The sequence below is a fragment of the Diabrotica virgifera genome, chromosome 5 (genome assembly GCF_917563875.1).
Source record: "Diabrotica virgifera virgifera chromosome 5, PGI_DIABVI_V3a".
NCBI classification, from domain to species: Eukaryota; Metazoa; Arthropoda; class Insecta; order Coleoptera; family Chrysomelidae; genus Diabrotica; species Diabrotica virgifera.
Window position 1 is genome coordinate 159,827,821 of NC_065447.1, and position 17,090 is coordinate 159,844,910.

The 17,090-nt window shown below is 32.2% G+C and overlaps 1 protein-coding gene across 1 annotated transcript in view; it reads right to left on the reverse strand.

The window, feature by feature from the left end:
- LOC126885190 (aspartate aminotransferase, mitochondrial-like) overlaps window positions 1-17,090 on the reverse strand; it is a 51,375-nt gene that overhangs the window by 30,561 nt on the left and 3,724 nt on the right. Inside the window, exon 2 of the mRNA XM_050651626.1 lies at window positions 14,302-14,637. Coding sequence (XP_050507583.1) covers window positions 14,302-14,637 — 336 coding nt within the window. The remainder of the gene's footprint in view (window positions 1-14,301; window positions 14,638-17,090) is intronic.

Below are 17,090 nucleotides of genomic sequence, written 5' to 3' on the forward strand. Positions count from 1 at the left end.
TTTCTTTTCTTTTATTTTGTTTTTGTTTTCAGGTATCAGTTGCTTCATTTTGATACCCACCATGTAATGGTCGGAGTCGGCATCTGGTCCTCTGTATGTTCTAATCTTCTTTATACATTGCTGCTCTTCTTTTTCGATCAGCACGTGATCTATTTGGTTTTTGGTCTTTCTATCTGGCGATATCCATGTTTCCTTGTGTATTTCTTTTCTTTCGAAATATGTGCTCATTATGATCATATTTTTTTCTCTTGCAAAATCTATGAGGAACTGTCCGTTTTCATTAGTTTCATTGTGTTTACTATGTTTTCCTATTGTCGGTCTAAATACTTCTTCCTTCCCTATTTTGGCATTTGCGTCGCCTAAAATAATTTTCATGTCGTATCTGGGTATACTTTCGATTGTTCTATTTAGTTCACTGTAAAAAGATTCTTTGACATCATTATCTTTTTCTTCAGATGGTGCGTGAATATTTATGAGAGTGATTTTTTGGTATTTTCCCTTGATCCTGATACTACATATTCGATCTGATATTGGTTTGAATTCTACTATTGCTTCCTTTAGTTCTTCTCGTAGCATAAAACCTGTGCCTAATGTTCTATTCTTTCCGCCGCTATTAAAAAACACTGTATCTTCTATTTCTAATATATCATTTCCCAGCTGTTTCGTCTCCTGCAAGGCTACTATGTCAAATTGGAACTTTTCGATTTCTCTCGCTAGATGTTTAAGTTTACCTTCTCTATATGTGCCTCTTACATTCCATGTTCCTAAAAGTAAGTGTTCTTTTCGACATGTTCTCTTGTGTTTTTGTCCGGTTTTCATTTTTTTTCTCTTTTGTCCTTTTTTTGAATTATCGTTGTCCTTTTTCTGTACTTGTGTCGTCATCGTTATTCCCATGGTACAATTGTCTGCTAGTTTTTTGATGTTGTTTTGATCATTTTTCCTTCTTTGTCGTTCCACTTCCATTCGTTGTTGTTTACCCATATTTTTTTTACTCCAATCTTGACTTCATTTCCTTTGTTTCTTTCTTCCTGAGCAATGTTTCTAATTGTTTTCTGTATTTCTCGTTCTCTTATGTTTGCATCTTCGTTAATATATACCTTCAGCCCTCTTATTTCTTTTAACTTATACTTTTTTCCATTATTTTTCTTTTTTCTTCTTGGTTTTCTAATTCAATGAGGCATGTTTTTTCTCCTAGCTTGTGAGCATTCCTTATTTTAACCTCTACTCCTAAGTGTTGTTTGATGAAATTGTTAGTTGTTTCTTTTAACCCTGCTTGTTCATATGTGTCTATCCTTAGACCGTTCATGACTACGTTATTTATTCGTCGGTGTTTTTCCATAACTTCCATGTGGTTTGTTATTTCTCTGAGTTCCTCCTTGATTTCTATATTCTCTTGTTTTAGTTCTGCATTTTCTTTTCTCAGCGCTCTGTTTTCTATAATGAGCTTTTCTATTGCTTCCTTGCTTTCTTTTTGATTTCTTTTTATTTCCTTAATGTCATCGGTGAGGTGTCTCACCATTATTAATAATTGATCAATTTTTGTTTCTTCATTTCTTTTCTCTTGATTTTTTGTTGGTGTTCTCGAGAACTTTTTGCTCTTGCTAAAAATATCATCTTCCTCGTTATCCATATATCTGTCCTTCCTTTTTGACCCTCCTTCTGACTGTGTGTCATCACTGTCTAAAGTTTCCAGATACCTTTCCATTTTCCGGCGCCAAACACTGTCTTCCACCTCAAAAGTGCAGAGAAGACAGCGTTTACCGTATTTATTTTGTATATTTGTTATCGGTTGTTATTTTCTGTGGTTACCTGGAAAATCTACTCACAACGGCAACGTCGCAATTTCATCGGCCAGAGTTTCGTGTCTACGTTTTGTTGTTAAACAGGCTTAACAATTTTAGCGATCTTACTTTTTGTATGTCCTTGGTTCTATTTTGATGTTATTTCACCGATTTTAATGTTTTTAATTATCACTAACCTTAACTTAATGTCTTATATTGTTCGCTGGATACTTTTAATAACTTATTTCCCGTTGCAACTCTCTAAAATTGAGTTTATTGCAGACGGTAAATACAATATTTGTTTTCGTTTTGACTGCCGTGTTGCCTTTCGTGTAGCACATCGAAATACACTTTGTATTCTATTTTTCATCTCATCCCTTGTTGTTGGAGGTATTTTATAAACTTCATTATTAACGTAACCCCAAAAAATCAGAAATCAGTCCAGTTTATTAAATTCTAGTGATTTGGGTGGCCACGCTACTGGTCCATTGAAAAATGAAGATATCTCGAAAACTAATACATTTAGACAAAGGGAATGTTATCTAAAAATTAAAGTACGGTAATGGTACTTTTCAATAGTGATATAAAATACAGGGTGTTCTATTTAAAATTACTGAGAAAATAATGTACTTGCGTTTTTACTCACCCTGTGTTTGATATAAAGAAAATTAGCAATATCGACCATTCTTGAAAATTTTGACAATACTAAAAAAAATATGGCATTAATAAACCATTGTTGTTTTGCTTATTTTTATTTATACAGGGACTTGAACTTGTTACGATTTTCATATAAAATTGGTTATAACTTTGTAAATACCCTGTATAACATAACAAACCTTTATATTTTTGTGATGGATAAGTTAACAGGATTTCGAATTTAAAATAAAATATAGGATGTTCCATTTAAAAAAACAAAAGTTTGGTCTGCCACTGTGTTATCGAACACCCTGTAACATTCTAACTAATTTTGTAATGTGAAGCTCAAAGGTGGCTAAAATTTTTGTTATTAACTTTTATTGCTATCTAATACTATAGCGGGGTTATTGAGCTTTACCCTACTAATCAATCAACCCTGTATGTATAATCAAATCCTGAATTCAAGTTTACTTTCATAAAATAGATATTATGATGTCACTTACAACCTTCCATTTCAGTAAGTATAGCTTTTATATTATAAAATGAAGTGTTTAATGATTTTTTCTTTTAAAATACATAATAATTAGTACCCGTACTTATTAGTAAGTAATTAATTTTTCAATTTCAATACTGTATAATATAATTTGGTATTGCATTTGAAAAGGAAACAATAAATATTCAAAATGTAGTGGTCGGGATTTTTGCTTATGCGACGATTGTTGCATGTCGGGATTTTGGCCAGTCGGGATTCTGGCGTGTCGGGATTCTGGCGTGTCGGTGTTTTGGCCGTCGGGATTTTGGCTGTCGGGATTTTGGACGCCACCGTCGGTAAGGATATGGCCTTTGGTATTATATGACCTCCCACAAGGCACGTGGGTTTTTTAATTGATAGGAAATTTTCCCTTGTGGATTTTTTAAAAATACATACTTTTTGTATAAGTACCTACTATACTAGTAATACGTACAAGAACTATTTGAAATTTAAAATCGTATTAATAAGGAGTCACCATCGATGAACAAAAATTATTTACGTTATGTTCACAATATCGTCGTAGGTACTGATCTTCTTCTCTAAGTGCCGTATCCCTTCTTCTTCTTGTAGTGCCTATCCGTTTCGGATGTTGGCGACCATCATGGCAATCTGCACTTTGTACACTGCTGCTCTGAAAAGATTTGTAGTGGTTGTGTTGAACCACGTTCGTAGATTTCTCAGCCAGGAAATCCTTCGCCGTATCCCACTTCGAGGTTATTATCGTCACTATCTTTAGCCTATCTACAGCTGCTCTGAAGAATTATATAAACTGCATTTAAATCAATGCATTGCCTTAAATTTTTTAACATTTCATGATACTCTCCTTCTTCGTATGTTTCTTCCTCCTCTTATCTTTCCCTGTACTATCAATTATCAATATTTCGTGTCCCAGATATTGTAACTTTCTTATGTTTATTGTGTTTATTATTTCGTATTCTTTGCCCATTTCTCGTAATACTTCCGTTTTCGTTTTTTTTTTCTGTGTCCACGCTATTCTAAGCGTCTTTCTGTATCACAACATTTCAAATGTATACATATTGTAAATCCCAGATCATGATTTACAAAGTTTATACATTGTAAATAATGATTCGGGAGTCCTCTTCGTAACATTCAAAGTGTCTTGGTTTCTTTATTTCTAGTGCATTTTTATTGTGATATTAGTATAGTTTATTAAATCTTTCCCAAATATACTTTCGCTTCTAGAGCATCATCAGGGACGGTTAGTAGGTACATTCATTCAAGCAATTCACCTCGCAATTCTAAAAGCCTTCATGGATTTGTTTGAAATTTTGGCAGTAGCTTAAAAATGATGCAAATAACAAACCTGACTTGGTGCCAATGTATGCTCCCACCCAAGGGGTGAATGCCACCCTTTCTCGGGGATGGAAATTTAAAATTTCAAAATGACACCAGGAATCAATAGAGAATTGAATTTTATGAAGAAAATATAGAATAAAATTTTTTAATTTACTTAATAATTTCTGAGTTATTCGCGATTGAATATTGCAAAAAACACATTTTTCAATAGTTTCTTGCAAATAACTCGAAAATAACGCTTTTTCAGGAAAAAACGATCCTTATTAAAATTGAAGCTTGTAAAAAAACACAGAAACTAGTCTGTTTTAATTAAATTTTTAAAAAAATATTAAGCAACTTATGAGTCATTGAAAACGATTTTTTTGTTTTTCGTAAATTTATGCAAAGATTTGAGATCAAATAACGGAAAAATTATTAATTTTTTATAGAAAATGGTTATAAACATTTTTAAAGTACTTTTTCTATTCTCATACTATAATATATCAATTATGATGTCACTACCTGTATCATAATTAACTTCATTATGATACAGATTTTCATTAAGATACAGATTTTTAACCAAGAGAATCGCGATATGCATTCGCGATAAAGGTGGTACACGCGCAGTGACCAATGGCGAGTCAAATACATACGCTTTGACAGTTCTCAATATGTAAACAAACTGTCAAACTGACAAAATACTTAATTTTTTTGCATTACAAAATTAATAAATTTGAATCATTTTTGTTGTGAATGATCATAGAAAAAATAGTGTATATAACTTTTCTTATAGAGTACGAGCTTCATAATGATAATTAAATGCTCTTTACATAATATACTATTTTAGACCTTCAGAATAAGCTTTGATAAAAGCCTCTAGCATGAAAATTAAGCAAGTTATGACGAAAATTAATCAAATACCTCGAATTTATAAAAGAAAAAATGACGGTAAAATGTATGCCATGTCCGTCAAAATTAATATTAATCCTAGCCCATGTAAAATTAACTTTATTTGTGTTCCAACAATATGTTCCAACAGTTTGAATTATGTAGAACAATTATATTTTGAAGAAATTTGTTTTAAGTAAATTTATTTTTTTTTAGATTTTTCAAAAAATAGGTACGCTATTTTTTCAAAATATCTCAAAAACTATTGGATTTATGAAAAAGTGTTGTGACCAAAAATTTAGCTTTTTTTTAATGAAAACTATCCTTTTTTTATAACTCACGTAGCTTATAAATTAAGCGAAATATAAGCGTTTAAATTATTGATTTCAATGCAAAGGGAGCGTCTTTTTAGCCCTTTAACATTAAATTTTTTTGAACTAAAGGATCTAGAAAGATTGCAACTCCCATGGTCTTATAGCTTATGAAATTCCCTACAAAATGGTGTGAGAGATAATGCAAAAAGCTTAAAGGGAAGCCGAGTTATTGTTAAAAACCAAATACATTTTTCTAGAGTTAATCTTTGAAAATTACGAAGCGTCTAAATTTTGATGTTTTTGGAGTATTTATTCTTTAATACGTGCAGTGTCTGCTTTGTATTTATATATCGGGCAACAAAACTGTAAATTTTGCTGATTGGGGATGGACAAAAGTGAATGGCACCTTGGTACCAAACAAAATGACGGATATTCCTGCACCAGAAGAACTACTTAAAATGATATTTTGTCGCAAACTTAGATTATATTGCAATCAATCTTGCGGTTCTTGCTCTGGTGATAGCTGCCAAAATTGTCCTCCTGTCGACCAAGAAGAAAAGGAAATTGATGCAGAAGAAATAGACGAATTTGGAAGTTAAAGTTAAATTATTGATACCTATATGTATACTTTAAAAATTATATTAATTGTTTACTTAATTTAATGTTGTAAAATAAATATTTTTCATTATCATCAAAATGTGAAGTTTAAAAAAAGTTTAATTTCCCTCAATCATATATTTTTATGGGATACAAAATTAATAAAATCATTATTATAATGACAAATCATAAGCAACAATTAATTTTCATTTTCTTAACGGATTCCATTACTTCAAGCTTTCAAAAAGATTTTTTATTTATTTATTAAGCGCAACATGCCTTGTAGGCCTAGGGCTAAAATGTTTACATTTCTGATTACATAAATAATATAGTAAATATCTTAATATAACTTACATAACTTATAAATTTTATTTAAATACACTTCAGTCTTTTTATACACTTCTTCACAACCTCTCTCCATCTCCTTCTGTCCAATGCTAGTTCTTTCCATCTCTCAATGTTACTTTTCTTCAAGTCTTCATATACACTGTCCTTCCATCTTTTCCTTGGCCTGCCTTTCCTCCTCTTTTGTATTGGTCTTCGTGAAAGTACCATTTTTGGCATTCGTTTACTTCCCATTCTCTCTATGTGCCCCAAGTATCGTATTCTCTGTGCTTTGATCGTCGTCGTAATCGTTGGCTCTTGATATAGTTCTTCCAATTCTTTATTGGTTCTTCTTCTCCACTGACCTTCTATTTTCACACCTCCATATATTGCTCTTTGCATTTTTCTCTCCCATCTTTCTAACAGGTCTGTTTCTGACTTTTTGAGCACCCATGTTTCGCTTGCGTATGTTACTGTAGGTCTGATAACAGTCTTATAAATTCTTATTTTTGTTTTTCTTGATACGTATTTGGATTTCAATAATGTGCGTAATGCTCCATATTTTTTATTTCCTTTAGCTATTCTTGCCTTTATCTCCCCTTCTTCATGACCATTTTCATCTATTTTGGCTCCCAGGTAAATAATTTCTTTGGCTCTTTTAAACGAGTATGTTTTTTCTCCATCTATTTGTACTATGATGTTATTCTCTTTTTCTTTTTGGATCTCTCCCATTATCATATATTTTGTCTTTTCTTCATTTATTTTAAGTCCGAATTTTTTGGCTTCTGTTATTATGTTTTTCATTAACTTTTGTAGTTCTTTTTTGCTTGTTGCTAATAGCGTCAGATCATCTGCAAATGCTATGCATTGGTGGCCGTTTTTAAATATCGTTTCTTGCATGTTTATTCTGCTTTTCCTGATTATTCCTTCCAATGTTAGATTGAATGCCATTGTTGATAGTGGGTCTCCTTGTCGTAATCCTTCCTTGGTTTCAAACTTTTTGGATGTATACCCTTTCCAAGCTATTTCGTTTGTTGTGTTTTCCATCGTCATCTTTATCATCCTGACAATTTTACTTGGTATCCCCAATTCTTTCATCAGTTCGTACATCTGCTGTCTATTTACTGTGTCGTAAGCCTGCTTAAAGTCTATGAACAAAGCATATAGTACTGTTTTATGTTCGTAACAGGTAGTCTGTATTTCTTTTAAGGCAAATATTTGGTCAGTCGTTGATCTGTTGTTTCTAAAACCTGCCTGGTATTCCCCCAGTATTTTTTCCGAATAATGACTTAGCCTTTTACTTATACTTTGTGCCAAGATTTTGTAAACTATTTCTAATAGAATAGAAAAAGACTGTTTGACTTGTACACACTTCTATATAAATCTAAACGGGAACTGGTGTATGTTTTCAAAAGACTGATAGTGTGTAAATAAATTTATTAAATCAGCTAAGTACTTTCAGCATATTAATGCCATCATCAGAGCTATCGTCTTATAGGTGTAAAAACCTCAAAAGAAGAGAAAACTTCGAACAAACACATTCTTTAGTTTAAAATAAACCCAGGGATATAACCACTGGCTAGGGTTAGTTATTTCTAATAGTGCGATGCCTCTGTAGTTTTCGCATAGCATTCTATCACCTTTTTTATGTATAGGGCATATTCTTGCTATGGTCCACTCTTCTGGCATTTTTTCTACTTCCCATATTCTTTTTATCAGATCATATATCTCTTTCTGTAGTCTTTTCCCTCCTGATTTTATCATTTCGGCCGATATTTCTGTTATTCCTGGGCTTTTGTTATTTTTCAAGCTCTTTATTTCGTTCTTTATTTCTTGTTCTGTGGGTATTTCTATTGCTATCTGATCATCTTCAATTTCATGGTTTGTTTCCTTTTGTACTTCGCTCTTATTTAGCAGTTCTGTGAAATAGTTTTGCCAGTTTTCCATTATTTTTTCAGGCTCATTTAGCAACATCCCTTTATCATCTCTCATATATGGGTTGTTTTTTTGATATCCTCTTTCCATTTTTTTTGCTTCCTGGTAGAATGATCTTATTTCTTTTTTTTTGAAATTTTTCTTCTATTTCTTTCAGTTTGTTCTCGTTGTATTTTCTCTTTTTGCTTCTACATTTTCTTTTCATGATTTTTCTCAATTCTCTGTATTCTTCTCTAGTGATTTCTTCGTCATTTGTGAGATTTTTGAGTCTTACTTTTCTTATTGCTTCTGCTATTTCTTGACATTCTTCATCATACCAATCTTTTGTTTTGTGTTTTCTTTTGGTTTTCGCTAGGATTGCTTTACTTGTGTCCAAGATTGCTTCTTTGATATTTTGCCATTGTTTGTCTGGGCTTGACGTTTCTTGTTCCCTGATTAGTCTGTTGGTTATTCCCTGTTCATACTTCTTCTGTGTGTTGTTATCTTTTAGTAGTCCTATGTTAAATTGTTTTCCAATTTTTTCTGTTGTTTTATTGTTTCGCTTTATGTTATGCTCGATTTTATATTCTGCTCTCACCAGGTAGTGGTCAGAGTTACAGTCCGCTCCTCTCATGCTCTTTACATTTATTACATTGTTTGCATGCTTCTTCTCTATTAAAATATGGTCTATCTGATTTACTGTCTTCTTATCAAGGGAAATCCACGTTCCTTTATATATATCTTTTCGGCGTAATTGTGTGCTTCGTATCACCATTTGCCTTTCTGTTGCAAAGCCTATTATTCTTTGGCCATTATCGTTCGACACCTCATGCTTACTATATTTCCCTATTATGTGTTCGTATATATTCTCTCTTCCTACTTTGGCGTTGCAGTCTCCCATTATTATTTTGATGTCAAACCCTGGTAATTTATCATATTCTCTTTCCAATTGCTCGTAGAATTCATCTTTTTCTTCTTCTGTGGCATCTTCAATCGGTGCGTGTACATTTATTATACTTATGTTTCGTTTGTCCCCTTTTAATCTTATTGTGCATAGTCTATCTGATATTGGTTGGAATGCCATTACTCTTTCCTTCCATTTTCGCTGTATTATAAAACCTGTTCCTAACCTTCTGGTTTCTCCCCCGTTTTTAAAAAATACCACGTCTTCTATTTCTACTATTTCTGTTTCCAATTGTTTTGTCTCTTGTAAAGCTATTATTTCTACATTATATCTTTTAATTTCTCTAATTAATTCTTTGAGTTTTCCTGTTTCGTATGTGCCTCTTACATTCCATGTACCCAAGTTGACTTTAGTTTTCTTTTTGTTATCTTTACTTATTGCCTTGTCCATTGCCTGCGTCGTTTCCTTCTTATTTATCCCTGTTGCAAACTGTATCTTGTCATTTTTCGGCTTTTCTTTTTTATTGCTGTCCTGATTTGTTTTATTTCCATAGTTCGTAATCCTATTCTTTGCATTTTTCGTCGTCATTTGTTTCCTTTCATTGCTATTGCTTAGTTTTTTGCTTTGGTCTCTACCACCAACGTTTGGGTCATTCCATCCCAGCGCCATATTTCATGATCGGCATATATTTTCTTATACCCTACTTTCACTTTTCTCCCTTCCTTTCTTAGTTCTTGCGCTTTTTGTCTGACATGTTTCTGTACAATTCTGTCGTTCTGTGATAGGTCATCGTTGATATAAACTAGACCTTCTTCTCGATTTCTCAATTTGGTTTTGTTTCGCATGATTTTTCTTTTATCTTCTTCCTTTTCAAGCTCAACCAGACAAACTTTTTCTCCTAACTTCAGAGCCTTCTCTATTTGTACATCTACTTTTAATTCTGTCTGCATAAAATTTTTCATTGCATGTTTTAGGATATCTGGCCCATTTGTATCTATGTTCAATCCATGTATAATTATATTTTTCCGCCTTTTTTGATTTTCTAAACTTTCAAGCCGTTCTTCTATTTGATAAACTGCCTGTTTTAGTTTCGTGTTTTCTTCTCTTAATGTTACATTCTCCTGGCGTAGCTCTCTTATTTCATCTCTATATTCTTTCTGCTCTCTACGCATCTCGCTAAGTTCTCTTGATTGTTCCTCGATTTTTAGACTTACTCCTGCCATCATTTCCGTAATTTTTTGTATATTCTCCTCCATTTTCTCCTTTCTGTAGGAGGGAGATTTGCTTATTTTTCGACTTTTGTTAAAAGCCCGTTCCAATTCTTCCTCTTTTCTCTTCTTGTCGTTTTCGTCTGTCGTGGTACCGTCACTTTCTGTTCGAAATAATAGCTCTTCGTATTTTTTATCTTCTCTGCTCATTACAACTGGTTCGTTTTACTGCGATAAAGGTCTCGTTCGGACTATCTCCGCGGAAACTTAACCTTTCTCAGTGTAGCGTCTTACTTTTTTTCTTTTTTTTTTGATAAAATTATATTGAGCAGTATATACTATTTCGCTCCTCCCTACTTACAGGACTTCCCTGTCGACTTGGCAACACCGCGTTCCAATCAAACAAGAATCCACTTCGAATATCGTAATATCGATGACGTTTTATTTGTTTATGTGTTACGCTTACCTTTGATTTTTGCCAATTTGGAGCACAATTTCAATATTTAGTTTATTATTTTTCGTTCAGCGCGAAGATTACTCACTTAACTTCACACTTTATCGTTTGCTGTAATTGATTTACTCTGCATTTCGCGAAAAACGGGTTTAATGCAGGAGCAAAATACAATTAATATTTACACACTCAGCGCAACGTTGCCACCCCCAATTTTTTAAACATATCATGTACCTATATTTTTGCATATTTTGAAAGAATGCAAAATTACCTTTCCAATGACATAAAACTCGTTGCCGTAGCAACAAATCGATTTTTTTAAGATTTTGCTAATCATTTTGACGTTCTATTGATAAAATATGAATTTGTTACTTCGGATACTTTTACAATTATCGTGTAGATGGCGCTAAGATTAATAGAATAATTTATACTAAATATTACGGAACATTAAAAAAACTTAAATTCAGTATTTAAAACGTGAGTATATTTAAGGTAAAAATATATACCACAGCTTTGATCAACTAATATTTTTTATAATTAATGTTTTTAATTTTAATTTTAAATTAATCACTTTGACATTTATGTCAAATTTCCGGTAAAGGTTTACAGCCTTGTCACTGCTAGCGCTCGCGAATTTGTAAATATCCCCTCTACGTACGAGCTCACAGCGAATATAACTTGCATTTAATTATCATTATGAAGCTCGTACTCTATAAGAAACTCGCCGCATACGGCTCTTTTCTTATCCCTCATACTCGCTTCATAATGACCATCATTAAATGATCGTTGCATAATATACTATTATAGACCTTCAGAATAAGCTTTGATAAAAGCATCTAGCATGAAAATTAAGCAAGTTATGACGAAAATTAATCAAATACCTCGAATTTATAAAAGAAAAAATGACGGTAAAATGTATGCCATGTCCGTCAAAATTAATATTAATCGTAGCTCATGTAAAATTAACTTTATTTATGTTCCAACAATATGTTCCAACAGTTTGAATTATGTAGAACAATTACATTTTGAAGAAACTTGTTTTAAGTAATTTTCTTTTTTTTATATTTTTCAAAAAATACGCTATTTTTTAAAAATATCTCAAAAACTATTGGATTTATGAAAAAAGTGTTGTGACCAAAAATTTAGCTTTTTTTACTGAAAACTTTGCTTTTTCTATAACTCACGTAAGTTATAAATTAAGCGAAATATAAGCGTTTAAATTATTGATTTCAATGCAAAGGGAGCGTATTTTTAGCCCTTTAACAGTAAATTTTTTTGAACTAAAGGGTCTAGAAAGATTGCAACTCCCATGGTTTTATAGCTTATGAAATTCCCTACAAAATGGTGTGAGAGATAATGCAAAAAGCTTAAAGGGAAGCCGAGTTATTGTTAAAAAACCAAATACATTTTTCTAGAGATAATGTTTGAAAATTACGAAGCGTCTAAATTTTAATGTTTTTGGAGTATTTATTCTTTAATACGTGCAGTGTCTGCTTTGTATTTATATATCGGGCAACAAAACTGTAAATTTTGCTGATTGGGGATGGACAAAAGTGAATGGCACCTTGGTACCAAACAAAATGACGGATATTCCTGCACCAGAAGAACTACTTAAAATGATATTTTGTCGCAAACTTGGATTATATTGCAATCAATCTTGCGGTTCTTGCTCTGCTGATAGCTGCCAAAATTGTCCTCCTGTCGACCAAGAAGAAAAGGAAATTGATGCAGAAGAAATAGACGAATTTGGAAGTTAAAGTTAAATTATTGATACCTATATATATACTTTAAAAATTATATTAATTGTTTACTTAATTTAATGTTGTAAAATAAATATTTTTCATTATCATCAAAATGTGAAGTTTAAAAAAAGTTTAATTTCCCTCAATCATATATTTTTATGGGATACAAAATTAATAAAATCATTATTATAATGACAAATCATAAGCAACAATTAATTTTCATTTTCTTAACGGATTCCATTACTTCAAGCTTTCAAAAAGATTTTTTACATAATTTATATGATAAAGGGTAGTTTTTAGGGGTGGAAACAAATTAAAAACTTGTATGTATCAGGTTTTTTATATTTAAATAATATATATTTGTTCTATTTAAGATCGAAAATAAAATAATTGCATAATCCCAGCCATTTTTTTAATAACTGTATGAGGGGTAGTCTTTAAGGTTAGTTACATATAGAAATATCGAACTAATAGTTACATTGTCAAAAAACAACAAAAATTTAACCTGTTTAAACATTTTGATGTCTTTAACTGCTTCGATTTATTAATTTTCAATTCTTTCCTAAATTTCATTCTTAGGGGTGGTTTTTGGTGGTTGCAATATTTAAAAAAATAAGTGTCAGTTTTCTTGTACTTGAAAGAAAGAAATTCTCCTATTACGATCAAAAATAAAAAAAAAATATGTTTCTTGGCCATATTTTTTTAAATAATCTTTGTATAAGGGGTTGTTTTTAAGGGTTGTGAGCTGTAAAATATCAAAATATTAAAGTCATGATTCAAAACAATCAACATTTAACATATTTTAACGTAATTATAACCCATTACCGCCTTAATTCATTAGTTTTCAATTTATTGGAGTAAGGGGTAGTTTTCACCCCCTAAAAAATAAAAAGCATACTTTGCGACCAAGTCAGGTTTAAAGAGGAGGGTAAAATGAACTTAATTCCAAATTTTCAAGAAGATCGATAAAGGCAATTAGAATTGCGAGGTTTGGATCCATTTTAAGCTTGAATGATTGTACAGTGGAACCTCGCTAAGTCGGATTAATCGGAACCGCGGCCGATCCGGGTTATCTAAAATCCGGGTTAGCAGGAGAATATGGTAAAAATTAATCAAATACGGTATACTTACAGATAAACTCTATTATAATTGCAAAAAACAAGAAATACATATGCACAGTAAATCTAAATTACATACAGTTGTATTCAGTATTAATACGGTATACGGTAATACGGTAATACGGTATACTTACAGATAAACTCTATTATAATTGCAAAAAACAAGAAATACATATGCACAGTAAATCTAAATTACATACAGTTGTATTCAGTATTGTTCATTTCATGGTAAAAAAACTCAGTCAAAATGAAAAAATATTTGTTTTGTCTGATGAAAATCGGTCCTGGTTAGCCGGACTTCCGGGTTATCGGAGGCCGACTTATCGGGGTTCCACTGTACTATATTAGAATATGACATTTGTTTGATGGGAGTGATGGAAATTTAACAAATAACATTTTACCCACACTGGACAAAGGAAAAAACAGATTAAACAAATTATAAATGCCGGTACTATATTTGGATGTCAGATATGAAGGAACAAGCTTATTTATTTGTTCTTGCTTCAGTGTCCAGCTTTAAAGTTCATATTGTAGTATCAAAAAGAGGTAACATATAATGAGATTTAAGTTAATGTAAATAACTATCATATATGTACCTGTAGGTTTTCGTAGTCATTCCAGCATATTCAAGAATACGATGTTGATTGGGCCAGGTAGGTTCAGATAGATAAATTACCTTCTTTTCTGGAAACCACTTAGATAAGAATCCACCTACCACACATATTGCTCCTGATCCGGCAACAGTGTCACAGTAAACAGTTCGTCCACATTCTGAAAATTCATTACCTTCTCCCATTGCAAAATCAAAGGCTTTTCTACCAAATTCCTGATTACCTATCATACCGGAATATTCTTTATCCATACTTTTACACATTATTTTTAATTCTGCCTTGCGCACGCTTTGTAAAACATGAGGGTTGCCATCATCATTTCTGCAAATATAAATAATTAGTTATTAATACACCATTATTGCGTCAACACCCTTCGGTAGGGATCTATGAAGGAGTATCGCCAAGCCGCAAGCCCTTATCCCTTGCCGTACCGCTCCTCCACAGGCCGAACAGACACAAGTTTATTCCAAAGTCGTAGATTCTATAGAATTTTATACTACGACGTTGGCCTTTCTATTTTTCAATGACCGGGCTGGGAATCGAACCTTCATCGTAAATCCGCTAGATTTGTCGATCGAGCGATTCAGTCCACTGAGCCATCTGACCGACTAAATAATTAGTACTAATTTAAAATAGAATAAACCCTCAAAGTCTCTCAAGAAGTATCAAGGATCTCTCCAATATACAGGGTGTCCCGAAAATATTGGTCATAAATTATACCACACATTCTGGGGTCAAAAATAGGTTGATTGAACCTCACTTACCTATAAACAATAGTGCACACAAAAAAAGTTACAGCCCTTTGAATTTACAAAATGAAAATCAACTTTTTTTCATATATCGAAAACTCTTAGAGATTTTTCATTGAAAATGGACATGCGGCATTCTTATGGCAGCAGCATATTAAATAAAAATTAAAGTTAATTTTGTGTACCCCATAAAAATTGTATGAGGTTTTGTTCCCTTAAACCCCCCAAACTTTTGTGTACGTTCCAATTTAATTAATTATTAGTGTGGCACCCTTAGTTAAACACACTATTTTTAAAACATTTTTACCTTCTAGGACTTTTTCGATAAGCCATTGTTTATCGAGATATTTTGAATGTTTATCGAAAGCAACACATATTTGTATATGGTTAACCTTATTGTTATACGGTTAACCTTGTATATTAAATTCAAAAGTATTTTCAATTTTTAACTCATTATTTTTATATTTGACTTTAATATCATTCTAGATATCCTCATATTTTGAAATAAAAAAAAATCCCTATATTTTACGAATAGAAAATATATTCTGAAGTTGATGTTTAGTAAAATACCGTCTATTATGTGTAATTCCAAGTAGTTTTACGCTAATGATGTCGACTTTGCAAAGTAACAAGACACTTACTCAACATACACACTACACATGACACTAATACTCATGTTGTGAGTGGCTGAATTACATAAAGTCCATGCAACAAAAAACTTCATTTTTTTGTTAATTGTCATTTTTGACCTGGGGTCATTTTCTCCCCCTTGGTCATCCGTGTAACAAAAAAAGGTTGGTCATCGGAAGGTTAAGTACGATTATAGAGAGACCTGTTAATAATCTGAAAATGTATTTATAATTTACATTTTTAGGTATATTTTGAAAAAAAAAGCCACATCTCGATAAAAGGTGACTTATCAAAAAAAGACTAAGAGCTAAAAAAGTTTTAAAAACACTGTGTTTAACTGGTCCACAATAATAGTTTAATTGGAAATTGGAACGTACACAAACATTTGGGGGTTTAAAGGAACAAAACTCCCATACAATTTTTCTGTAAATATATTAAAAAAGAAGCCGCATCAAAAAAGTTTTAAAAACGTTGTGTTTAACTATTGGTACCACAATAATGAATTAATTGGAACGTACACAAAAGTTTGGGGGGATTTAAGGGATCAAAACCCCCGTAAAATTATTATGGGGTGGACAAATCTCACTATAATTTTGTTTTAAGATGATCCTGCCATAAGAATGATACATGTCCATTTTCAATAAAAAATCTTTAATAGTTTTCGATATATTGAAAAAAATCCATTTTCATTTTTTAAATTCAAAGGGCTGTAACTTTTTTATGAGTACATTTGTACTAAGGTCAGTTAGGTTTAATCGAACTATTTTTCACTCCAGAATGTGTGGCATAATTTATGACCAATCTTTTCGGGACACCCTGTATATCACAATTTAATACATTGATTTTGTTTGCAAACACACCATTGGCACATAAACTTACGTGCATAGAAATCGTCCCACTTAAAAAATTGGTTATTTTTGATGTCTCCTATTTCCTAAACCTGTTGGCCGATTTAAGTGATTTTAATCACCAATCAAACTGTGTTTTTTATATTCTAGCATTTATAAAATCATCATCATCATCATCAATGGTGCTACAGCCCTATGAAAGAGCCTCGATCTTCCCAAGTCTATTACGCCAGTCAGTCCTATCCATTGCCAACCGTTGCCAGTTTGCTGCGCCTATTTTTCTCCCATCCTCATCTACACCATCTTTCCATCTAAGTTTTGGCCTACCCCTATTTCTACTTCCCACAGGTTGTGACATAAGGATTCTTCTAGGAGGGTTGTTATGCTGTGATCTTGCTAGATGTCCTGCATATCTTAGTCGTCCTATTCTTATAAGAGATACTACGTCTTTTCCACCAAATATATGTTTATATCTGTGGTATACCTCGTAGTTGTACCTCCTCCTCCAAATACCATTTTCACAGATGCCACCGAATATGCCTCTCAG